The sequence below is a fragment of the Ursus americanus genome, chromosome 17 (genome assembly GCF_024610735.1).
Source record: "Ursus americanus isolate L20-20 chromosome 17, mUrsAme1.1.p, whole genome shotgun sequence".
Lineage (NCBI taxonomy): Eukaryota > Metazoa > Chordata > Mammalia > Carnivora > Ursidae > Ursus > Ursus americanus.
The window spans coordinates 36,474,298-36,500,866 of record NC_142143.1 but is presented as its reverse complement, the minus strand read 5'-3'; the positions used below and the strand labels follow the sequence as shown (position 1 = coordinate 36,500,866).

The 26,569-nt window shown below is 37.9% G+C and overlaps 1 protein-coding gene across 1 annotated transcript in view; it reads right to left on the bottom strand.

Moving 5' to 3' along the window:
• LIN7A (lin-7 cell polarity scaffold A) overlaps positions 1-26,569 on the bottom strand; it is a 119,365-nt gene that overhangs the window by 66,083 nt on the left and 26,713 nt on the right. Inside the window, exon 2 of the mRNA XM_045779818.2 lies at positions 11,000-11,118. Coding sequence (XP_045635774.1) covers positions 11,000-11,118 — 119 coding nt within the window. The remainder of the gene's footprint in view (positions 1-10,999; positions 11,119-26,569) is intronic.

Here is a 26,569-nt window from a genome sequence, read left to right as displayed (position 1 = left end):
TCTCTCTCTCAAATAAATAAATAAAATCTCAAAAAAATAAAATAAATATATTTGAGGAAAATACACAAGCACTCAGACTAAATAAAAAACAAGGAAATGATGAATACAAGATGTCGTGGTCAGCAGTCAGCCCTAAATCTTGTATGAAAGAAGGGAAGGAAAGAGGGAAAGAAGGAAGGGAGGGAGGGAGTTAGTGATAATCTTGAATGTATTTGAATTATATACTAATGTGCAAATCACACCCAGTGGTAATAGCAAGCTGCTTAAAAAGGACAATTTGTAACTTAACATTCACTTTAGATGGCTTGTAAAACGGACTTGTCTACACATATGCTGGCAATACTGATGGAAGGAAAGGTTAAATGACTTGTTCACTGAAAAAAAAAAGTTGTCATCCATGGTGCCAAAAATAGAAGTTCTGATTTCCAGTCCTGTGATCTCAACAGAAGACAGGATGTTCACTTTATCTAACTGATATAAAATACAACTTCTCTGAGGACTCTATTATTTTGAACTACTATGTAAGTACATGTAATTACAAGCTTCTAGAAATATGAACTGTTTATCTTATCATTTGTTACAGCAAATAGAAAGTCTGAGCTGAGTATTTACCCAACGGTGATGCTAATAGTCTTCAGAGTCATTATGGACTATTTGTGAGGGTCTGTTTAGATATCTTTAAGATCAATGACCCATTAGGGCAATTATAGTCTAAGATGGTTCCTGCCACACAGACTCCATTCTTGCTACCAGAAAGTGACATGTTGATGTTATAAAAACCCCTCATATTGTTACAAATGTGTCTTTCCTGAGAAAGCTGCAGAAATATATCTTTGTTTAAAAAATTCTGTTTCCCGTGAGTTAGTCATTCTGTTTTTGTAATTTCCTGTGATAAAATTATAATTATACTCTTCAAAAAACTCAATAAAATGAATACATTTATTTTTCTCATTATTTTTATCAGTTTAAAAATCTTTATAGTATCTGTCTTCTCTACCCCAATAATACAGTCTCACATAGCCACATATTCCCACCATCCATACATGCTCAGCCGTATATAATTCCATGTCATTTATGTGAAGAAAAACATAGGTTACTTGCTATGTAACTACAGATTCATAGAATTGGAGGGATCTTAAAGATGGAGACCAACTAGTCAAGTAGTATATCTCAACTGATACCAGAATCCTTTATTAGGGAGTAGTCTTCATTTTCTGGGAGGTGGAGTGGGAGGATATATCATGGGCCCTTTTGAGAATCCGATAAATGTTAACAGTGTTGTCCCAAGAAAAATATGGCCATGTGTGTAAGTATTCATGCCATTTTTTTTGCTTTTGACAATGAGTTATCTTATTAAGATTATGTGACTCCTTTTTTGTAAAAAATAATGGCTGCTCCTGGAAAAGAATAATTCCAAATTAACTAAATCATATAAAAAGAAGAAAATTCTGTGTCTGCTTAAAATATATTTCAATGAGAAGCCTGTTTGATTTGGAAGAAATCAAAGTTGGAGTGATCTTTTACATGGAAATATTTATGTCATTTTTAGTATTCAAGCAATTTTGACTCTGTTTTAATACCAGCAAGGGCTCAAAGTTGCAACCCATATCACTTTCAAAAGCAAAGAGAATTAAACTCTCTTACGGCAGAATAGACTTGTGTCAAGACACCTGAGCTTTCTTCAAGACACTTCAAGTTGAATTTAGGTCCTACCAAATCCCATGTCCTTAAGGCAAATAAAGTTATTTTTGGAAAGGTTGGCATCAACAATGCAGCCTCTGTCAGCAAAGAAAGACGTTTGAAATCTTTTTTCAATTTAAATCATCTAAGGAGAAGTAACTTTTAAAAGAGTTTTGCCGGCTTTCCAGTTGCTATAGTTCTTTCCCATGGTTAAACTGACAAGGCTCTCTCATTTTCAACTCCTTTTCCCCTTACAGATATCCTTCCTTCAGCTCTGGAAAGGTTACAAGTTTTCACCTCAAATTTCTCCTTCCAAAATGGCAGACATTTCTAGCAGCAATCAAACAGTGAATCTGGAGTCTGATGACTAGCCTCCTTCTTACAGCCATTTTAGATTTTACTACAAGAAAGTCTAGCCACAAATGAACCTCTCTTGTCAAACTGTTCTAAGATACAACGAAAAACAAATCAGACGCTTAAAAAATGAATAAATAAAGTGAAATTTCTGACCCGAGTTCAACCAAATACATTAACACTTATCCTCTGGAAAACCAAAAAAAACTTCTGACAGTAAAAACAACACAGTTTCCTCCATTTCTAAATAAAACCTTAAAAAATATAGGTTCTAGGCTACAGCTTTGAAATTATTGGGCCACTTTTCACAGAGCAGGCAAGGCATCTTTCAGGATAATTGTCAGAGTCTTTGACACTAATGCATGCTGATGCTGAAAAGTAATAAATCTTCATAAAAAGTAAAAGGTCTGTCTTCCTCACCAGAGTAATCAAGCTGGATGTTGCACCCAGAAACTCCACATGTATCCCCCATGTACACTGAGTATGAAGAGTGTTCTTCCATTAGGAGTTTTGCAGAACAAAAAAACTTCTTACCGCTGAAACAACTTGGTCTTTAAAGAATCTATGGGGTAACACACACACACACACACACACACACACACACACACACACACAGACTTCAATAGGCCTACCAGCACTCACATGATAGATAACAATCAGAGCTTTACTGAAACAATCATAGCTTTCACCAATTGCATGCCAAGCAGGAATGGCACAGCTGCTATTTTCACCATAACTGGCTTCAAAATATTAGCAAAATGTCAGAGTTCAGAAGTAGGTTATATCAAGTGAACAGAGACACTCTTCTAGATATTCGTTGTTCCTACAGTTCTGAGCAACCCACCAGTTCAAACATTTCTAGAGTACCTGATTTGATTGAGCTTTCCGCAATTATTTATGGTTCCTTTTGCTTGGAGACATGTCAAGACACGCTGGGACAAATACAAGTTTTGGTCAAGAAAATAAAAATTCTCTATCGTGTGATGTATTTTCAGGATGCTCAGAAATAAGCTTTATTGACTTCATGCTCTTCTTGGCAGGAAACTTATCACACAAGAAACAATCTAGCTTTTGTGTCCTATCACATTTGGCAGTGCAAATAAAATCAAGGGAAATGTAAGAGCCATCAAGCTTTCTTTCTTTTGTCATCTGCCAACTTAAGCTAAATTCAATATGAACAGAAAGAGATACGTGTAAACATATGTCAGACACATTTTTGTTAATTCCCATGAATGTAATACTATTCTAGATGCATATTATATAACAGATTGATAATTTTACATAATGAATCCATGCCATTCTATCCATGTTTAAAGTAAAACATTAAAAACATATTTTGCCACAAGACTTCTGCACATAAATGGAAGGGAACAAAAATAAGGCATGTAATATATAGTCTATAATTTAATATATTTATATGTAAATGTATAAATATACATTATTAAAGCATATAAATAGATTTGCTTTTACTTTACCTACAAGATGAAGTTTATATGTGACATTAAGTTAAAAACTCTTGTGCAAAAATGATCTGAAATATGACCATCTAACCTCTGTTACTGTTATAGGAAGCTTCTTACATTATAAGTGAGCTCCTTGCTGGTTATTGTTAGTTATCTGTAATCATCCACTTTTCACCCAGTGGTCCACATTGGTTACCTCCCTTTCACTTTATCCTACCAAATAATAAATGACAAATATATTATCCGCTATTTTTTTTTCTTTTGTGGTTAACTATCACCAAGTCCTTAACTTCTTGTAGAATGCCAAGGTTTCCAGATTCCTTACTAAACTGGTTTATTCTAAAACCACTCCAGATTGTCAACATCTTTCTTAAAATGTGAGCCTCCTATTGAGAAAAAAATTCTTCATTTGTTTGGATGATTGACAACTACAGAACCATTATTCTCTGTGTTTATAACTAATATTTCTATTAGAACACAATAAAATTTTATTGTATTGTCACTAAAACCACTGAATTTTTCACCAGAGAAGCTACCATTTCTTAACTACTTTCTCTTTTAGCTAGGCACTGTGTTAGTCAAGGTATTTTATCCTTTTTAATCTCATTCGATTTAACTTTCCCAACAGCCCCATAAAGTTATTATTGTCTTATTTTATGTTTTAAAAAAAAAGGATACACAAAACAAGAGCATAGAAGTTAAGTAATGAGCACAAGATCATATAATTAAATGGCTAAGCAAGGATTTGAGTCCAGGTCGTCAGAATTCATTGTCAGTGGTCTTTATGACTCCACGTTCTTGCCATTTTTCCCACACACAACGCTGAGCCATGACTCCACATCAGCCTGCTGCCCTTCATGCCTTCCTTCCTGTCTTTGTCTTTGCTTCCTTCCCTCTACCTCTCCCCTTCCTATCTTCCTTCCCTTCCACTCTCCCTTCCACCCACTCTCTTTTCTCCTATGTATCCTTACTTAATCTCATCTTGTCAGTATTGATCCATGTCTATGTTTTCTTAAGCTAATTATAAATCTGTATTCTATCATACAGCCCACATTAGTTTTCTCATACAGCTGATTACACTTGCTGTCCACATTTTCATCCACACGGTAGATTAAGATGTACAGAACAGCACCCAAAACAAACATGTGTGTCATAATGGTATGTCCCATATGGTTGTGGCATTAGGGCACAATGGCTCAATTTATTTTGTTTTCATGACTAACACTGGGGCAATGAATGTCTATTAGTCTTACGGGTTTTCTTAGATCTAGCCTATAGAAACTAACACTTCTCTTCCCACCTGTTTTCCATTTCCCGACTTACCAAAACACTCTACCTAGTGATAATTTGGGAGTCTACTCTTCAATTACAATAGCAGCCATTGATTATGTAATTATTGGATGTCAGACTCTATGTGACTTTACATACAGGATCTCTAATTATCAGAATCACTTCAAGACTGATGGTATCATTCCATTATTGAAAACTGACAAATAAAATATTAGGACTGAAGTAAGCAGCCAAGTTGGGATTTAAACATCGGTCGACTTGACTACAACACCGCTCTAATGATGTTGAGGTTACCCCTGATCTGACAGAATGCCTCACAGTGACATTTAACACATTAGTGGTGGAGGCATTGTGATGATAATTCCTAATCTATAGATCCCTCCAGGGGGAAGAATTTTAATGGAGACTTTGAGCCATTGAATAGCCGACTGATACATTCTAAATATTTCTTCTAAGTGGCTTATAAATTTAAGTATGTAAAACAAAGAAATCCCTTTATAAAGCAACAATGCAAGACTTAGATGCGGTGGGAAGTCGTGCTGGAGGGTTAATGAGCTCCATCCTCAGGGAGGAAAAAAAATTAGAATAGGAGCAAATGGAAAATAATCTAGAAGCAAAATCTGTGACTCAAGTATCTCAATTTTTAAAATTTATGACCCATGCAACGGGCATGGGTACTTATACTGGTTATCAATTTCATATAGTTTTAAAAATATTTACCCCAGCTTACTGAAAATAACAACATAGACTTTAAAAATTAATTTTGTTTTATGGCAGTTAAAGGGTTGCTTGCTACTGCCTATAACCTATATCCAAGCTAAATTTGGCTTGCTGGTTGCGTATTATCAGTCAGGATGGCTTGAATTATGTTGTGGTACTATAACCCCAATATCCTGGAGGCGTAGAGTCACAAAGGTGTATTTCTTGCTCAGGCTGCATGTTGGTAAAAGCTCGGCTAAAGCCTGTATTTCTCATTTCTTCCTCTGCAACCCAGGCTGATTGATCATTTATCAGGTGAAACACCACTAGTCACACGGCAAAGGGGAAGGAACACAACATATCATGCACTGGCTCAAAGGCTTCACCAAGGCAGTGGCACACATCACTTCCACTCACATTTTCTTTGCCAGAGCAGTTGTCATAACCACATCCTGCTTTAGGGAGTTTGGGGAAATCCAACTGTAACATGTGCTAAGAAGGAGAGGAGAACTGGAATGTTTTCCAACTGTCCTACTGACTGCCACAGAGTGATTCCATATGGAGCTGGATTATTTTCTTAACCTACAGTTCTACTACATTAGAGCATACTAACACACAGCACCTGGTGATTGGCCAAGGAAGGCAGTTTTCGGTGACTATGTCATTCGGTTCTGCATTTTTGGTTCACGCATGCATATGATAGTCATAAATGTGGGAGCAAGTCCTCACCACAGACCGCTCTCAGCAGCACATCAAACACCAGATCAATGAGCACATCAGCCTGGAAAGCAGGAAGCCTGAACGTTGTAAAACTTGGAAGATGATGATGGTAAATAAATTCATTCTGTTTTTTATTATTTTAGTTTCAGAAAGAATTTCTTTGAATTTTCTTGCAGAAATTGGATGTCCTCTTAAAATACGACCACTCATATACTATTGATTTCTCTCTCTGAGGCACAAAGAATATGAAGTGTCGGAAAAAAGTTCATCTCTTGGCAATAGAGCTATCTGAATTCAAGTTCACCCTTCAATTCTCATGGGAGATTCTCTTCTCCAGAGTCAATGTTTTATAATCCCTATATTTCAACCCATATATTTCCTTATATTTCAATTGACAAACTTAGGTCATTCAACCTAAATAATAGAGTGAGGAACCAAAACTTGAAGAAGCCACTTAAAATCCCAGAAATGGTCCTCACTAGGAATATCAGTACCACAAAACCATAAAAATTTTTTTAAAGATTTTATTTATTTATCTGACAGAGAGAGAGACAGCCAGCGAGAGAGGGGACACAAGCAGGGGGAGTGGGAGAGGAAGAAGTAGGCTCCCACTGGAGGAGCCTGATGCGGGGCTCGATCCCAGGACCCCGGGACCACGCCCTGAGCCAAAGGCAGACGCTTAACGACTGAGCCACCCAGGTGCCCCAAAACCATAAAATTTTTAAATTTCATCTCGCATTCAAAAAGTTCTGTGAACTTTCTCTTGTCAACTGGTACCTCTCACTATGGGAGAGCAGCATGTGTCGTCAGTCCATTTATCTGCCATGTACTTCGAAATTACTTACACAGACTAGGTGCAATTTAATTATTAATCAGGGCTTCTTTAGCAAGAAAACACAGTATCAAGGTAAATATTGCCAACTACTATCTGTATTCTGTGGCTAAAGCTGTGTGTGGACTGGCATTCAAGTGAGACTCATTCATTAATAGATCAATGCCTTTTTTAGTTATATACATAAATGGTCTTGCTTCAGTCCTGAGCTCAACATGATTTTGTCCATCCTTATTAGAGATTACAGAAGAATAGTTAAGAACCGAAAACATCGAATCTCTTTTATTTTATTTTATTTTTTTAAAAAAGATTTTATTTATTTATTTATGTGACAGACAGACAGCCAGCGAGAGAGGGAACACAGCAGGGGAGAGGGAGAGGAAGAAGCAGGCTCCCAGCCAAGGAGCCCGATGTGGGACTCGAACCCGGAACGCCGGGATCACGCCCTGAGCCGAAGGCAGACGCCCAACGACTGCGCTACCCAGGCGCCCCCTGGAATCTCTTTTAATCATTCATTTTCAGTAAAAAACAAAATAAAATGTCATGAAACCATTCTTCCCATATGTGCTGCCCATAGGGGCTGCATCCGAATGTAAAGCCAAACATGGGACTGCAACAGTAACTACTGTTACACGTGTAGAAGGCAATTTAAAAAATTGACAATTGATTTTCCTGCCTTTTTTATTTTTTTTGAACATAATTTGGGTTTTACAGTCTTGTTGACAATGACCTGTACCTGTTTTTGCTCTGTTAAGCACAACTAAGGATGATGCCCCTGGAGTTCTTTGTCTTTTCTCTACCTGTCATGACCAATTCATAACTTTCACCCTGGAAAGTATTTACTAGCAAATATTCCTGAAAAATCAAGTAATTTAACCACAGAGATTCTGAGCATAATTTGAATGAGAAACCATAACTTCGAAGGTTTCATGTCAGCACAACAATCAGTACCCAAGAGACCAGGAGGGAAAGGATCCTGGACTCAAAAAACCTCAATTCTCAGGTATTGGTTGTTGTACATCGTCATCCTTTCTAGCTGCCCTTTTCTTTCCTGCCTCGTGGATTCATATTTTACATTTTTATTGAAGGACTTTTTAATAGGTGGAGATACAATACTACTCTATGATCCAGAATTGTTGAATACATATTGCTCTTTTTACCATTACTTCTCAGTTAATGTAGAGTGACATAATGAGAATAACGAGGAACATTCCAAACTTAAATATGAACAATATCATAAAACTAGTGTGGAATGTGGGTCAAGATGAAGTGATGAAAACAATTTCTGTATAACATGCATTGCGCTTAAGGACAGAGCTATTATAAGGACATTACTTTGGACCTAAAATTAATCTTATTAGTCCAAATTTATAAAATGTAAGGCAGATAAATTATATCTTCTGTTTCCCTCTGAAATTGTTGGCCTGCCCATAGTTAAGTTATAAATTTCATGGATCACTAATGACACACACAGCACACTATACCACAGACAGGGTTTGGAAGGTATATTGATGTCTTCAAATTTATTTTCTTTTTTAACTTTTATTCTTTTTCCTTAGCAAACTCTTTAAAGAAAAAGGCCTGTGCACTTATTTGAACAGATATCCATACCACATCTACATCTCCAGACCCAACTTCTCCCCCAAGCTCCAGACTCAGTTGCCTGCTAGACTCTCTACTTGAATATCTGAAAAGCTTCAACTTACTCTTGTCTACAGCAGAGCTCCTGGACAGCCCAAATTTGGCCAACTACAAAGATTCCTATCTCATTACGTAAGCATTCATCCAATTGTTCAAGCCGAAACCTAAAAGGCAATTGAGACTTGTCTCTCTCATCCGTGTATCCAATGCGTGAACAATTCCTGTTGACTTTACTCTCAAAAAGTACACACAGAACCTGACAGCTTCACACAACTTACACTGTTCACCATGCAAGTTGCCATCATCTAGTCTCTCACTTGATCTGCTCATTACTGTTACTGGACTCTCTTGTTTCTTCTCTTGCCCACACACTGTATTCTCCCCCAGCAGTCAGAAGGACCTTTTAAAAATCTATTCAAGTCAGGGCAAAACTCTCCAAGGGCTTTCTCCCATGCTTAGAATGAAATCCGCTGTCCCAACCACGGCATGTGAAGCCTTACGTGATCTGCTCTCTGACTGTCTCTGGAAAGTCTACCTTGCTTATTTGACTGCAGAAGTTTGGCTTTGGGGATATTTCTTCCATGGACTAAGATCATTCTTGGTTTTTGCACTTGTGGTTTCTCCTGCCTGGAAAACTATACCCCACTTATATTTGTGTCATGTTCAATTACTTCAATTAAGTTATTTTCTTATGACCCCAGCTTAATAGAGCTTTACTCCTACTTCCCCTCATCCTGTTTTATTTATTTCCATAGTTTTGTCACCCTCTGACATTGTATTGCATGTTTATTTCATCATATTCTCACTGGAACGTAAATTCCATAAAGGTAGAGATTTTGCATTGATCATATGCCAAATTCCCAGGGAGCAGTTATACATTTGATGTGTCCTATCCTTCAGTTAGTTCTGTGGAAAGTGAAAGAGATGATAGAATATCTAAAATTGAAAAATCGGCCATCAAATCTCAGAGGAGTAGCGCTCTGTGAAGGAAGAAAAGAGTGTGGGGGATCTAACCTTGATCTACAGAGTGACTACAGGAATTTAACTGAGAGCGGCCCACAGGGTTTCCACATATCTATACCTTTCCCACTGAGCAGCCGGTGGCCGAGAACTCATACACTTGGAGAAATTTCCTTTCAGCCTTTGGTTAAATTCATAGTTTTGAACTTGGAGACACAATATGGTTAAACAAAAATTAAATAGCAAACAACTTCACCTGATAAAGATTTAGCACAAGCACAGTCTAAGTCAAATCTCAGCAAAATCCAAATTGTAACCACACTGGCTAGGTTTGAATTTGTAGTGAAAGAGGTTTTGTACGTCTCCATCTTAGTCACCTAGGTCTTTCCCACGCAGTGACTACTCATATATTAGCATTATTGAGGTAAAAATAAGTGCCTTAGCTACAGGTGGAATTGCAAGGAGGAAGGGAAGTTGATAACAAGTATTCCTTGTCAGGTGTATGTCCTCCATTAGAACCAACTCTCCAGGTAGTCACCGGGTTCAACTGGCTTTAGAGAGGATGACTATAGATAATTTATTATTGGGGATTTCTAGCAAAGCAGATATGCTGGATTTATGGACTTTAGGTTCTAAGTAATGAATTATTACTTAGTACCTGATGGGGAGGAAATGATGGGCTTACTTAATATTATTTTATTCAAAAAAGAATATGGGGTATACATCCCAAATGACCTCTATTGTAACCAGTTAAATTCATTAGTGGACTAGTCAAGTCCACCACAAGTCAATACAAAATTCAGTCATTTCTACACACTTGTTTTACGTTAGGCTTCTTGCAACCACTAGCAAGGAAAACATTACAAAGATTTGTTAGAAGAGCATATCAGTCTGTTCAGAGATTTTCCATTACTGCACTAGACAGCAATGTTTGGATAACTATAACACTAGTCTGTAGGAGGTTACTCTTCCAGATTTATCTAAGATTCAGTTGAGCGTTCTTTTAAGAAAAGCTCAACCCTCACGAATTATGACTATTTTAAATTGAATTTCCGTATGACTTCATGTGGCCACTAAATAACTTAGACTACAAGTAAGTGATAGTTACCTGCTAAGGCAGTGACCTCATTGGTATCATAAGGTTAACATTTGGTTTTATACGAATGTATAAATCCTGACTGGATCTAATTTAAGAATTTAGCAGACTAAATCGTATTTTATCATCTGTCCAAGGATCTAAAAACAGAAAGCTTAGATGTAGCTCCAGTCTTAAGTATTTAACTGTTTGTGTGGAAAAGACATGTTTTCTCTTCAGAAGACATATGCCTAAATATAAGTGATTAAAATTTTAGTGTCATACCTCTCGAATAGCAGTACAAAACTCACTCTGAAGCACTTTTTTGAGGGATTGCAGCTTGTGCACTGGTACTTCTCCAGATTCCTGTAGTTTTTCCAGTAATTCAATTGCTCTGGCAACATCTGAAAAAAAAAATCAAAATAGAGAGATCTAGAGTCAACCGTATCTCATCAGCAAAGTACTATCATTCCGGTTGAGTGGTGCAATGAAAAATAAGTGGAATGAATTGCAAAATCGCAACTTAAAATTCATAGCTTATTGATCTAATCTTTTGGTAAAAAGTCATTTTAATTTGTTCTACACAATTCATCACTGAATATGTCTTCTTTGGTGGCATTTCACGTATGTTATTTCTGTCACGCAAATCAGTTTGAATATTCTTTCAGGAAAGAAGAGTAGGAAACATGTCTTTTATTGATACCCTAATAACCAAATAAGTCCTGTCAATTTTACCTCCAAGATGCTGTCTGCAGTCTGACTTTTCCTTTCCCATACTACATTTATTACATCTGCAATTTTACATTTATTAATGTCATGATTTGATCAATGTACATTTCTTCTACTTACTGATAAACTCTTACAGGGTAGGAACTTATCTAAGTTTGGTCATCTTTGCATCCCAAAGTCTGGTATAACACAGTGAATCCCTAGGGGCGCCTGGGTGGCACAGTCGTTAAGCGTCTGCCTTCGGCTCAGGGCGTGATCCCAGCGTTCTGGGATCGAGCCCCACGTCAAGCTCCTCCACTGGGAGCCTGCTTCTTCCTCTCCCACTCCCCCAGCTTGTGTTTCCTCTCTCGCTAGCTGTCTCTCTCTGTCAAATAAATAAATAAAATCTTTAAAAAAAAACCACAGTGAATAAATATTTGATGAATTAATTAATTAACTAATGGGCTCTATCCATTTAACTGCTATTCTATTATTCTAAGCCCTCATCATCATCTCTCGTCCGTTCAAAGAGATCTTTCTTCTCCTCCAGCCTCTTCCTATGGTCCATAAGGTTATCTTTCTAAAGAATCTGATGGTGTACCCACCTACGAGCTTCTAGGACAGTACCAAGCAAAAGAATTTTCTGTAACAATTAAATGTTCCTCCTTTACTTGACATTATCAAAGGTTAATGTACCAAAAAACATTGTCTTTTATACTCACAGCTTTAAAATTCCCAGGGTGGTTTTGTACTGCCAAGAAAAAATGATATGATGAAAGGCCATTTTAAAAATACTTATGGTGATCTCTTCTACCTGTTGTTGTAGTCAATGGCTCAGTGAAGAGTCACTTAGGTATTTATGTATAAGATAGAAGGTTTTCAGCTCCTAAATGTTTAGCTCCAGAAAGCATCCTATACCCTGCCATCAGATTATAAATTCATCCATCCATCCATCCATCCATCCATCCATCCATCCACCAATTTGTGTTCCTATTAGACCAGGCACTAAATGTAACAAAAAGAATAAGACACACTTCCTTTCTGAACTCACAATCAAATGAGAAGACTATAACAGCATTGCTACCTATAATAAAACCATTACCTCCTCAGAATTTAGGTGGGGTTGGCATACATGTACGTATCTAATCAAAGAAAATAACCAGTAAGTGACTTTAACGGAGACTCTTCCTTGCCAACTGATTGCCAACTGTGGGCCAGTGAAGAAAAAATCATGAAATCAACACAACACTGCCAGTTTGAAAAGTTTGTCTTTTAGTACATAAACTGGAAGTCAATTGGACAATACCAGCGGTATCCACAATCAGTAAGTTACCAACCTGAGAATTTTATGCATTTCTAACTGCACAGAAGTTGCATAACTAGATGCCCACAGGTATGTGGAACTCTCCACATGTTAAAAAATTGAGCTCATTATTTTATTTTCCTGAAGCTAGCTATTCTCTTTCCATATTCCATAATTCCATGAATAGCACCCCCATCCAGCCTGCCCTCCAAGCTAGACAATGGCATCATCTTTCACATTCACCCCCACATGCAGTTAGTCAGTGATGGCTGAAGATGCCATCTCAAATATGCCTTTTGAATGGAGCCCTTTTGTTTGATTACTTCAGAAAAGCCTTTATTATTTTTCACTCATAGTACTGGAACATTTCCCAACTGTTCTTTAAATTAGCATTTTCTTGCTCATTCCATCCTCCACTTTGCTTCCAGAGTGACTATCCTGAATGACAAACCTCATTACTATCCTCCCCCACAAAACACCTTCTCTGGCTTCCCACTGCCTACAAGGTGAAATTCAGACCATGTAGGGTTACATTCAAGTCCCTTAACAACCAACCTCTTCTGACTCATCTCTAAAAACTCTTCCCTGCCCATTCTTACTTTGGACATCCAAAATTTTTGCTATTCTAGGATGTGGCACAGAATTCCAACCTGTAGGGCTTTGCACACATCATCCCCTGTTCCTGGAACACATTCATCCAGTAATGCCAGGCACTGTGCTATGCACAGGACACAGTGGTAAAGGACACCGAGGCTTGTTGTCATTTTCATGACATTTATAGGTTCGAGGGGTCACAGACACGCAGTAAAGTGGGCATGTCCTTAAAAGAATCACTACAGGTTAGCGCATGGCTGTATAACAGAGGCATTTATCACCATTTGGGAGCCCAGGAAAGGCCTCTTCATGGAATTAATAGCTAAACAGAGTCTTACATAGGAGATGTAGGTAGAGAAAAAGGGGAAGAACGTTCCAGGCAAATCAGTGCAGATTTAAGTCTTGTCAGGAGAGTGTGGGGCATTCAGAGACCTGAAAGGAGTTTGGTATGGCTCAAGTTGAAACCAAGGCAAGAGTAGCAAGAAATGAAGTAGAGAGAAATCACATCATGGAAGGTGTTTTAAATCACATGGGAAGACGGCTTAAATAGCATCTCCTTAGACATGTCTTTCCTGATTCTCCAAGGCAGATTAAGTTGCTCTCCTGTGTTTTCCCACAGTTCTCTTTTCACTCATTCACTGTAATAATTACTACTTTCTGCTATGCCTCTGTTTGCATGTATATCCTTTACCCTTGCAAATCTATAAGCTTCTTGAGGTGTCAGGAGTGATATCTTATTTGCCATTGTATCCATGCTTCAATGCAGAGTACTTGACAAATATGAGAAGTTTAATACAGACTTACTGAATGAGTAATGGATTAATTAATGAAACTAACTCAGAAAAACAGGGGTTAGAGGTTTGTGTCTAGAAGGACACATAACTTCTCATGACACTAGACCTCCTTGGTCAAGACTGGCAGTGTGGGGGAGGAGGCAAGACTACATCCGTAGGCTAAAGGCCACTGAGAAACCACACTGAGGGAAGTTCAGAAAAGTGGAAAATGACTCCAACCTGAATACTCAGGAATTCTCACACTTGGCTGCACATTACAATTATCTGGGACACATTGAAAAATTATTAATGCCTGAGACTCCCTTCCCCCTCCCACCCGTCCCCCAAATTAAACCAGAATATTCAGAACACTGGTTCTCAACCTTAACTGTAGATTAATATCGCCCAGGGAGTTGTAAAAACCATAGATGCTTGGGTCCCACCCCAGAGATTCTGATGTGATTGGCACAGTGCAGGGCCTGGGCATGGCGCTTTCAAAAACCCTCCAGGTGATGCTAAAGTACAGCCAAGGTTGAACCACTGGTCTACTTGGCATGGGTATTTTCATAGCCTCTATGTGATTCTAATGTGCAGCCAGGGTTGAACCACTGGTCTACTTGGCATGGGTATTTTCATAGCCCCTATGTGATTCTAATGTGCAGCCAGGGTTGAACCACTGGTCTACTTGGCACGGGTATTTTCATAGCCTCTGTGTGATTCTAATGTGCAGCCACGGTTGAAAAGCTCTGATACAGATTAATGGCTCTAAACCATGAATGTGCCTAACGATCACGTGGGGGAGGTTATTAAAACATATGTTCTTGACCCTCCACCCCCACTTTGGAGAAGTTAATTCAGAAAGTGTGAAAATAAGGCCCAGCAATTGGCTTCTGATTTATTTTTTTTAAAGATTTTATGTGTTTATTTGACACAGAGAGAGCGAGCATAAGCAGGGGGAGGGGCAGAGGGAGAAGCAGGCTCCCCGCTAAGCAGGGACCCCACTTGGGGCTTGATCCCAGGACCCTGAGATCATGACCTGAGCTGGAGGCAAAGGCTTAACTGACAGAACCACCCAGGCGCCCCTAGGAACTGTCCTTTTAAACAAACACTTCAAGTGATTCCGAAGTTGTTGGTTCACAGACCCCATTTGTTGAGAAAGTAAATAAAATGATCTTTCAGGTTCCTATGGGTCCCAGCATTCCAGGAATCCTTGCATTTCCATTATTCTTTAATACCCTGTGTAACATTGCATGGGGTTTTTCCAGCAGTCTCAGAATGACCGGTAAAAGGCAATGGATGAAAGTAATTGGTGTAAAGTACTAGCCCATTCTAAAACAGTGCTCCTTAGAAAGGTTGTCGTCAGAATCACCTGCAGAGTTTTTTTTATTTTATTTTATTTATTTATTTGACAGAGATAGAGACAGCCAGCGAGAGAGGGAACACAAGCAGGGGGAGTGGGAGAGGAAGAAGCAGGCTCATAGCAGAGGAGCCTGATGTGGGGCTCGATCCCAGAACGCCGGGATCATGCCCTGAGCCGAAGGCAGATGCTTAACCGCTGTGCCACCCAGGCGCCCCTCACCTGCAGAGTTTTTAAACCAGCCTGCTACCCCAGAGTAATTAAGTCAAAATCTCTAAGACTGGGATCCAGTCATCAGGATTTTTGTTTGTATGCTTGTTTGTTTGTTTGTTTAAGCTTTCAGATGATTCCTATGACCATCCAAGGCTAAGAAATATTATTCAAAAAAAAAGCCATCAAGAAACCAGGCACATCCTATTAAAAGCTGGGCCAGCCCTATTACATTACACTACAGGCCTCTTCCAGTCCTTATTAAGAGGTAATTGTGAGAGGAAAGAAAACTCATGGAGAAGTGTTTTGTCATTAAGTTGGGTCAAAATGCTAAGTCTTTGCTTCTCTTCTATCCACCGAGGAGTGTCCCCAAAGAACCAGTGGTAGCTACTGGAGGTGACTGCAAGAAGGGAGACTAGAATCTTTCCTGGTTGCACAGGCAACGACTTGGTGGCCTGCTTGCCCTCTATGCCTATCTGATCAGAGGGAGAGAATTGGAAAGCAGAGCCCACTGGAGACTGAACCATCTTGCTGGAACCCACCCAAGAGAATCGAGCAGGATGAGGTCATGGGGTATACAGCAGTTGGTAAAAGCCAAAAGAAATCTAAGGACCAAAAGTAGGAGAAATCATGTGCCGCCACCCCAGACCTGGCTGGTGCTGCAGGGCTGGTGAGTAATAAAGTGGATGAGACTGGAGTTTTCAATGGAATTCTGATTCCCTTTAGCTCCATAAGAGTACCTGAAACCTGCAAGGCCAGCATCTGGAAGGGAGCAAAAGAAGCCTCAGAGCCAGCAAAATACTTGTTCTTAAAACCAATGCAATAGTGTGCGTACTTTATCTAGGAGTCCCCTTCAAGGTTCTTATTCAGAATCTCTTGCATTTATTTCATGAAACTATTCTCCCAAATCAGGTTACTCATATAGAAGTTTGGGCTTACTAGTTTAGCTCAGCCTAGGAGGTATATTATTAGATAAGGACTAGGAAGGCTGCCAGACAAACCATGAAAACAAGAAGATCTCATAATATTTTCCTGAAACCAGCACCTCCTCTGGCCTGCCAACTCTGAGGTTCATCCCTCTACCATTTACCCCATTATCTAAGCAAATGCGGGCGTGTTACCCTTGCCCCCCACTCTTTCTCAGATCCTGGATTTCATTCATCCTAACTTCTTTATTTTAATAGATATTACTAATATAATCTATGTTGAAATATAACATATTAATATTTTAATATTAATCAATATTAATGTATTAATATTACTCAATTAATGTATTAATATTAATCAATTAATATTGATATATTAATACTGAAATATTGACATACAGTGTGGTGTTGGTTTCAGGCATACAGCAGCCTGATTCAAGAATGCTATACACTACTCAGTGCTCATGCAGTAAGTGTAGTTAACATGTCACCAAATAATGTTACTACAGTCTTCCAGGTACAGAATTTAGTGACTTATCCCTTACATACAACATCCATGCTCATCACAAGTGCCCTCCTTAATGTCCATCACCTATTTAATGCACTTCCCCCACTCCCCCCTCCACTTCCCCTCCTGTAACCACGTTTGTTCTCTATAGTTAAGGGTCTGTTTCTTGGTTTGCCTCTCCTTTTCCCCCCATGCTCATTTGTTTTGTTTCTTAAATTCCACGTATGAGTGAAATTATATGGTATTTCTCTTTCTCTGACTTATTTCGCTTAGCATAACACTCTTGAGTTCCATCCACGTTGTTGCAAATGGCAAGATTTCATTCCTTTTTACGGCTGAGTAATATTCGCGTGTGTGTGTGAGTGTGAGTGTGTGTACATATGTACACCACATCTTCTTTATCCGTTCATCAGTGGATGGACATTTAGGCTCTCTCCTTGATGTGGTTACTGCAGATGCTGCCGCTGTAAACGTCAGGGGGCATGGATCCCTTTGAATTCGTATTTTTGTATTCTTGGGTAAATACCTAGTAGTGCAATTCCTGAATCATAGGGTAGTTCCATTTTTAACTTTCTGAGGAATCTCCATGCTCTTTTCCAGAGCGGCTGCACCAGTTTGCGTTCCCACCAACCGTGTAAGAGGGTTCCTGTTCTCCACATCCTCACCAACAACTGTTGTTTCCTGTGTTGTTAATTTTAGCCCTTCATTAATCCTCGCTTCTAAAAGCAACAATAACAATAAACATTTAATGTCTATGAAGTAGAGGGCATTGTATGCATCTTTAACCCGTTTTATCCTTACAACAACCTTTATGTGGTAGTAAATATTTACATTTCGCAATGAGAAAATTGAGGCTTCTACAGAGTTTTAAGTACCTCATTAACAAACAGGAGATCTGAGCCTGGGGTCCAGATCGGAGTGATTCTAAACCCTGTGCCTTTTATTTTTATTCCATTCACAGCTTTTCTTTTAGCAGCTTTTGCCTTCAGCATTCAGTACTTTTATAATAGCGCTATGCTCTGCAGGCTTTCCTGGTCGGACGCTGAGCTCTTAATCTTTCCTGCCTCAATAAAGATTAACCCCTATTCCATTTGCCAGTATACCTCTCAGGTAGTATTGTCTGATCACCAGAATCACCTGGAGAGCTTTTAAATGGCAGGGAGGAGTGGTTTTCAGTCTTGGCTACCCACTGTCGTCACCGGGGAACACTGGAAAAAAATAAAACCACATACCTAGATCCTACCTACATATATTTTTTATTTCATTGTTCCAGGGTATAGCCTTGACATCAGGATCTTCAGAGCTCCTCAGTGATTATAATGTGTGGCCATATTGAGAAACACTGATATGGAATCTCAACATACACCCCAGGGATCTTAATATCAATGCTACTTATAATAGTAATAGCTGTTATACCCAGTATTTAGTATGGCACTGATTTAAACATTTTACTCCTCTTCACAGCACTATGAGGTAGGTACTATTATTATCCCCATTTTACAGAAAAGGAAACTGTGACCAATAGAGTTGGAATGACTTCCCCAGGGAAACAGTAAGTTGTAAAGTTAAGACTTGAATCTCAGTAATGGAGAATCTGGGCTACATTGAGATGTCATTCAGGAATCCATATTCTTAAAATCATTCCCAGCACTTCTCCAAGATCGTTAACAGAGATTAAACTAATCTGATCAACAAATCCTTGCTTGAGGGCTGAAAGCAGTGGTTCTCAAATTTTAGTCAACATAAAAATTTAAATCTGGACTATTTATTATTAAAAATTGAGATTTAAAAAAAGATGTTGAGGGTTAAACCTTGAAATCTGCTCTTTTAGTAGTCCTCTCAGACGGGGCTGATGCAGGAAGCAGATCACAGATAGACTCTTTAGGTTACTATTAATAGTTTAATATGTGATCCATAACAAGGTGAGGTCATCATCTGTTCAGTGCTTATTTACCCTGTTTATATCATTTTGCAAGATCCTCACCAATATATAAAAGAATTACTATTGTTTCCACTGTGTAGTTAAAGAAAAATAACAAATAACTAAGTCTCAGAAAGATGAATTATCTACAACTAGTAAATGATACGGCCAGGATCCAAAACCATATGTGTTTGACTCCAGTGCCCATGCTCTTATTTATTTGCTCTATCCTGCCACAGAAAAGGGATTACAAATAAAACAATAAAGGTATGGCAAAAAATTTTTTAATATAGCATCATGGACCATTGTAAGCTAGGGCAAACAGTGATAACACTATGGTATAATCAATGTGTTTATATTGATAATATATTTTTTAAAGATTTTATTTATTTATTTATTTATTTGAGAGAGAGAGAGAGAGTGAGGCAGAGGGAGAGAGAATCTGAAGCAGACTCCACACTAAGCATAGAGCCCGACACAGGGCTCAATCCCACAAATCCAAGAGCATGACCTGAGCCAAAACCAAAAGTTGAGCGCTTAACCAACTGAACGACCCAAGTGCCCCTGATAACATATTTTGATTATTGAAAAATGATCAAATCATCAACTATCTGTTGATAGTAAGATAACCTATTTTGGAAAGATTTCCTATAAGGTAGGTTGGACATTACAACCCAAAACAAGAAAATACTGAAACTTAAGTGGCATGAGCTTCCAGTGATCTGGAATAACCCAATTATTGTTTTCTTTTTCCTTAATGATGAATTTTTATTAACTTGACTGACATTTAGACTGCAGAATCTGACCTATGACTCATCTCCATCTGGAACTTGGATGAAGATGGAGCTGGGTCATTTAAAGCATATTGTTCACTAATTCCATAAACATTTATTGGGTACCGTGGCAAACAATATGAATTATCTACTCGAAAGCCATCTAAAACCCTCATGTCCCTTTCCTTCTACTACAAAAGCTGGAAAGCAAACATACTTCTCTTTCCAGACTCCTGTCATTTGGGCAATTGTTCTAATTGTAAAGTCATTGGGTATGGCTTCTAGGAAGGTTTTTAATTTTTTAAATTTTTTTTTTAAAGATTTTATTTATTTATTCGACAGAGACAGAGACAGCCAGCGAGAGAGGGAACACAAGCAGGGGGAGTGGGAGAGGAAGAAGCAGGCTCATAGCGGAGGAGCCTGATGTGGGGCTCGATCCCATGACGCCGGGATCACGCCCTGAGCCGAAGGCAGACGCTTAACCACTGTGCCACCCAGGCGCCCCTAATTTTTTAAATTTTATTTATTATTATTATTATTTATGTTATGTTAGTCACCATACAGTACATCATTAGTCTTTGATGTAGTGTTCCATGATTCACTGTTTGCGCATAACACCATGCAATACGTGCCCATCTCAATATGCATCACCGGGCTAGCCGCTCCCCCCAAACCCTCAGTTTGTGTCCCAGAAGGCTTTTTAAATGGACAAACTGCTAACATATGCCTTCAGCAATTTGGTCTTTGCGCCCTTCCTCTTTCCCCAGTTTGTGATCATGCAAAGAACCTTCACATGTTAAGGAAGGTGGAGCAGGAAAAAGAAAGGAGCCCAGCCCTTGATGTCATCACTGAGCTGTTGTACTAGCCTTGAAGCGTGCCACACTGATTCCTGCCTACGAGACAAATACAGGCTTTACTGTTTGGTTTTCTGTGTCTTGCAACCAGATACAAGCTAACTGATACACGAGCACATAACTTTTAAGGCACTGTTCTAGGTTGCAGAGCTAAGGTTGATGTTGAGTCACCTATGATGGTCCTTTGATTAAGATAGACTTGGAAAGCCTCTCTGGAAAGGTGACATTTGGCGTGAAACCTGAATGTTAAGAAGGAGCCAGCCTTATGGAAATCCAAAAGAGGGCCATCCAGACAGAGAATAGCAAGGGCAAAGACCCTAAACTAAGGGGAGCAAGTCTACATGTTAGAAGAATGCGCGCAAAACCAGGGTCCAGGCCACATGGTGAGAGAGGTGCAGAGCAATAGCAAGGGTGGCGTCCTGGTAAATAATCATCAACCAGCTCTCCGAAACAAAAAGACAAAACAAAACAAGACAAAAGTCCTGATTGGTAGCACTCTCGGATTTCTGTTATGTAAATACTCCTACCATGGCCAGTTTCAAATTACCAGTACATCACTGGGTTGCACAATTCCTCACTACTTACTTATCAGCTCCCACTAGGCACGTAAATGGTCAGTTTAAAAATTTAATGGGGTACAGCAGAGCATATGTACCAACACAATAAAATAAATGGCCAATAATGCCTTGCACTTCCATTACTCTGTTTATGAAAGGAAACGCTCTCACTTTACAGGTTACCAATGAGACATGATAATCAGTGTGTCCTCATCTGCCAATCATCTCTGCTTTGATCCACCAACAACTTGCCATGTTCCTATATGCTGACTAACTGGTAAACCCGAAAAAAGAATTAGCCCAATTTAACTGCACTCAAATTAAAAACTTCACTCATTATGTTCTTAAAAATATCCTACTTTATGTATTTATCAAAAACAGAATGATTTTTCTTCATGGGATTTGGGATGATGTTGGAGCATAAAACAAAAAGAGTTTGACAATACTAGAATTTTTAAATCACGAATTTATAGAATGACAAAATCCTGGCCCAGACTAAAGTGTTTGCCAAACCTACCACAACCAAGGGAACAATTTATGCTACGAAATGAAAAGCTGTAGTTGCTAAGAGATTCTCTGAAATGGAAGGTACCTATTTCATTTGAAAGTGATTACTTACCCAATAAACAAATCTTTAGGTATACAAAGCTTAAGATACAGTTTTCTTTGTTAAACAATCCATTACGTGGTCAGAATGAGTAATGTTTCCAGTTTTTCTAGGAACTATAATCAGCATTTCTTCTTTTTCTTTTCTTCTTTCTCCACACCCACCCTCCCCCTTTTAAAATTCATCTGATTTTCCCAAGCAGCTAAAACTGAATCTTGATTTGCCTACCACTACCTGAGACCTCAAGAAATCAAAAGTTGCACGTTCCTTTTTTGTTTGAACTTTCTTTTATCTGTTATATTTGATGTCTTCCCTTCCCTTCTATATTATCACCTCACTTTTCTATTTAATCTTACATCCATGTCTGTACACCGTTACAGCCAACTATAACTTTATTCCTAATGACAGTGAAATTAGCTCAGTCCATAGTTTCTTATTTCCAACCTTCTCGGCATCCATGCAAATGAACAGCTGATTTGATTGTGTTTTGGGAACCTATGAGGGATTAGACCTGAACAAAATGTAATCTGTCTTTCCCTGTCTGAAAGAAGCTGAATAATCTACAGTCCTCTTCTATGCTAAATACTAGAACATCTGTGTCCTACTAATGTTTGTATATGCCATTGTATCCAATACAGAATCATGGCAATTGTAGGCACTTAAGTGTTTGTTGAATGGAATTGATTGTATGAAACTAAATTTTCTTGTTACATTTATCTAGTATTTGTATTCACTAGTTAACCGTGATACTTGTGTCAGGACTTACTGACAAGATTTATTTAGATTTCTTACAAAATGTGAACTCTAAGAAAATGAGAACTTAAGGGACTGGACTCTATCTTTCCTTAATGATCAAACTTAATCTTCCTTCCATGAGCAGGAGGAGCAAGAACCAGTGGGTATGACTTAAAAGTGTATCAAAGTTCATTCTAGCACTTGGGAAAAAATTTAGAGAAGTCTTATTTTAAGCTCTCTGGGGAGGTATTTTAAAATACGCTGTTCGGACTACGGTGTTTTGTATGCAGACAGTTTCTGAAGTTTCTTAGAACATGAAGACAATGAACATGTACTCATTAGCCAATTAAGTATACTGGGTGTATGACTGGAGGAATACAATAAAACCACCGCATGCAGATTAACAATTAGGATACCTCGACAGTGCACCCCCAGCTACCCAGCCTGCCTATCCACACTATTATTTTTCTTATGCTTCATTTACGACCTCAACTGACCTTAGACCCAGCTGGATGAAAGCACAGAACCTCTTTCACAGAGTTTTACGTTTACCTTAAAATTAAAGGCTATGTATTGTTACCTTTCTTTCCACAACTCCTTCTCCGTCTAATGATTCCTCAATGAAGGTTAGTAAAATAATTATTATTTGACATCTTAAAATACTAGACCCAAAATGATGTGGACCCTTAGGCTCTATAATACTTCCCTAGCTTAGTACATAAAAAAGCAACCGAGCTTTTATATTGGTAGTGATTGCACCTGTACGTATCGTAAAATTGGGAGGCTTTTTTTGTCATTATCATTAGTAAACCCCAATTCCCTTTTTCATAGTGCTCAGGAAATTGGAAGGGAAAGACCTTATCAAGAAATTGCTGGAGAGACACCCAATCAAATTGGGTGTTTTCAGAGAGCTTATTATAAAGAAATCTTACAAATTTTACTTCTCATGTCCTCAAGTATCTCCTATTCTAGAAAATGGATGAATGTTTTTATCCAAACTGACACTTTGATATATTATTCTACTATCAAGCTACTTAACAATACGTTTCCTCTTCTACGTTCTCGCTACTATATCATACTGTCATCCAGTTTCTTAGTTACTTTGGGAATTGTGTGGTGAGGTTAGTGTGGTGCTATCTACACCTGTTAAAGATGTTCATAGGACAAGATGAAGCTTGGACTACATGGAAATTGCTCTGGTGAATAGTTTATGTATTTTCTTGAGAACATGATTACTATTAAGATGATTCAAACTTCCAAGGGAAACACATGAACTAATGAGTTTCTCTTCATTATGTTAGATTCCCTGGGGCTGCTTTCTCAGACTTTCTATTGATGTTTCTTTTGTAAACCAAATCTTGGGAATAGAGGAGGAAAAGTAATTGTTTAGTAATTTACTGCATTTGCATAGCAAACTACCAGTAACTAATGGAGAGTTATTTGGTTTAAGTATAGTTTTATGAAGTATTGGGTAAAATTAAAGATTATCAAAAATGAACTTGAGTGTTTTTTCCTAATCATACAATAAAGTCACATCTTGTGGGTTTATACGGTAAGTCTGAATCCCAGTCCTGTGCTTTAGATACTTTTTCTTTGTTTAAAAAAAATCTCTTAAAACTTTCTATTACCAATCATTTTTTCCGAAAATTAAAATGAAAAATTTCAAAGATGATTCAAAATAATTTAACTAAGTGAATAACTTTAGATTAAAATTGGAAGCAGCTATTTTATTTAATTTTCTAAGTCCTAAAATTCATTATTTTATCAAGAATTGTAATCATGGGTATATAGTGATTCCATTCTATAAAATTTTAGTTTTATGATAATCATTTACTCTGTCATCAGATCATTCTTTATATTAGAATTAATAGAATCCTTGGACTGCCTGGGTGGCTCAGTTGGTTAAGCATCTGACTCTTCAGCTCAGATGTGATCTCAGGGTCATGAGATCGAGCCCTACAATGGGCTCTGTGCTAAGCATAGAGCCTGCTTAAGATTCTCTCCCTCTCCCTCTGTCCCTCCCAACTCATGCTCTCTCTCTCTCACCTGCTCTCTCTTTAAAAAAAAAAAAATCATGACTAATATACTGAGTTACCAAATATTATTTTTCCATTAATTTTAATGTATACTGTGGAATAGTTCAAATACTTTAGAAGTTCCTGTTCTTTGAAGGACAGATCTTTGTAAATTCATTTGAAACTAGGACCTTAGGGTATGTTTTAGCTTTTCTTTTGTTTCTTCTGCTATTGGGCTATTTCAATTCTCTATCACTTCATTGTCTTACAGTCCTAGAATGTACATTCCATCTGATTTTCTCTTTTTTAAATTTGTACCAATGCTCTTTTTCTTGATCAAACATGAAAACCTTTCATTCATGGTATTGATCTTTTCAAAAATCCAGCATTTGGTTTTGTGAAATATACTTTGTTTCATTATTATTTACGTACTAATATCCTTATTACTTCCTTCTTTATAGTTTGTTTAGGTTTATGGGTGTGTTCATGACTCTGCATCTTTCCTCAGAATCCCACCATAGCTATATCTTTCTTCTTTTGACAGAGTGGATCATTTCTTTCTTCTCTACTGCTTAATTTTGACTTCATATTAAGTAAGTCTTCTTTAAAAAAAAAAAAGATTTTATTTATTTATTTATCTGAGAGAAAGAGAGAGAGAGAAAATGCACACACATGTGAGCCCATGAGTGGGGCAGGGGGAGGCGGAGGGGGAAGAAGGAAAGAATCCCAAGCAGACTCCCCTCTGAGCAGGGAGCCCAACCTGGGGCACAATTTCACAACCCTGAGATCATGACCTGAGCCAAAACCAAGAGTCAGTCTCTCAACTGACTGAGCCACCCAGATGCCCCTAAAGTAAATGTTATTTGGAGAAAAAAAAAAAAAAAAGGTACCAAGGGAATGGTTTTAAAAGGACTATGCTTTTATCTTTACTTTGTGATTTTGTTATATATCGATCAGAGAAAAAATTACTGTGTCACTTCTCATTTGGGATTTTAATAACATTTTTGGAGTCATACATGGTAAATATTCCACAGATGCTTGAAGACAATAGATAATACATATATAAACCTATATAATATGTGTACTCAAGCTCGTTAAGTGATTTATTGAAATCTCAAATAGTCTTACATTTTTCGTCTATTTGAGCTGTTAATCTCTGAGAAAGTTGTGTGATTGCTAATTTTTCCCACCATTAGTTTTTGTCTCATACACATGTATTTCAAAACTCTGATGCTAGGTATGTAAGGGTTTAGGGTGCAAATACATTCTCAGTAATTTTTCTCTAAATTAAGTATCATCCTTGTCACATTTAATTTTGGCTTAAATTCTAGTTTGACTGATATTTTAATATTATTTTGCCATATTTTTCTAAATGTTTCCCTAGTATTTCCTCTTTCTAGCGTTTTGCCATTTTCACTACTGTAGTCCATAATTCAACTCTGGTAGGTTCCTTACACCTTTCATCTCTTATTCTCAAAATTTTTCTCTATGATTGTCTCTTCTTCACTTCAGCCTATTATTTTCTTGATTTTTCTGATACTTATTTTTAAAGAATGCAATCTGTTCTACGAAGTCTATCTCCTCTGGGATAATTGTATATAACTATATAAATATATATATATCTTCATAAAGATGGTCAATCTCAAAGAGTTAGTGATTTTTCTTTTTGCTTTATTTAATAGGCATACTTAATAACTTACTATATGCTTCTATAATCAAATAGGCGTTCCCATCTATCTGTGAATGGATAGTCTCTAATAATAAAAGCCTATTTCCGGAGTAAATATGCAAGTAGCTGAGGAATGGCCTCTTCAGCAAAGGGTAATAAAGAGACGGTTTGTCACTGGGTATGATGGCTCAGTTGCTCCTGGCCTTTGAAAAACATCTGGGGATATTGCTCTGCTTTTCTCACCTCAGCTCCTACTCCAGAATCCAAATGTCTTGCTTTAGAGAGTAATGCTGGAAGTTTTAACCTGGGGACAACTGCTGCTGTTTTGAAGTCTAGAGAAGTAAG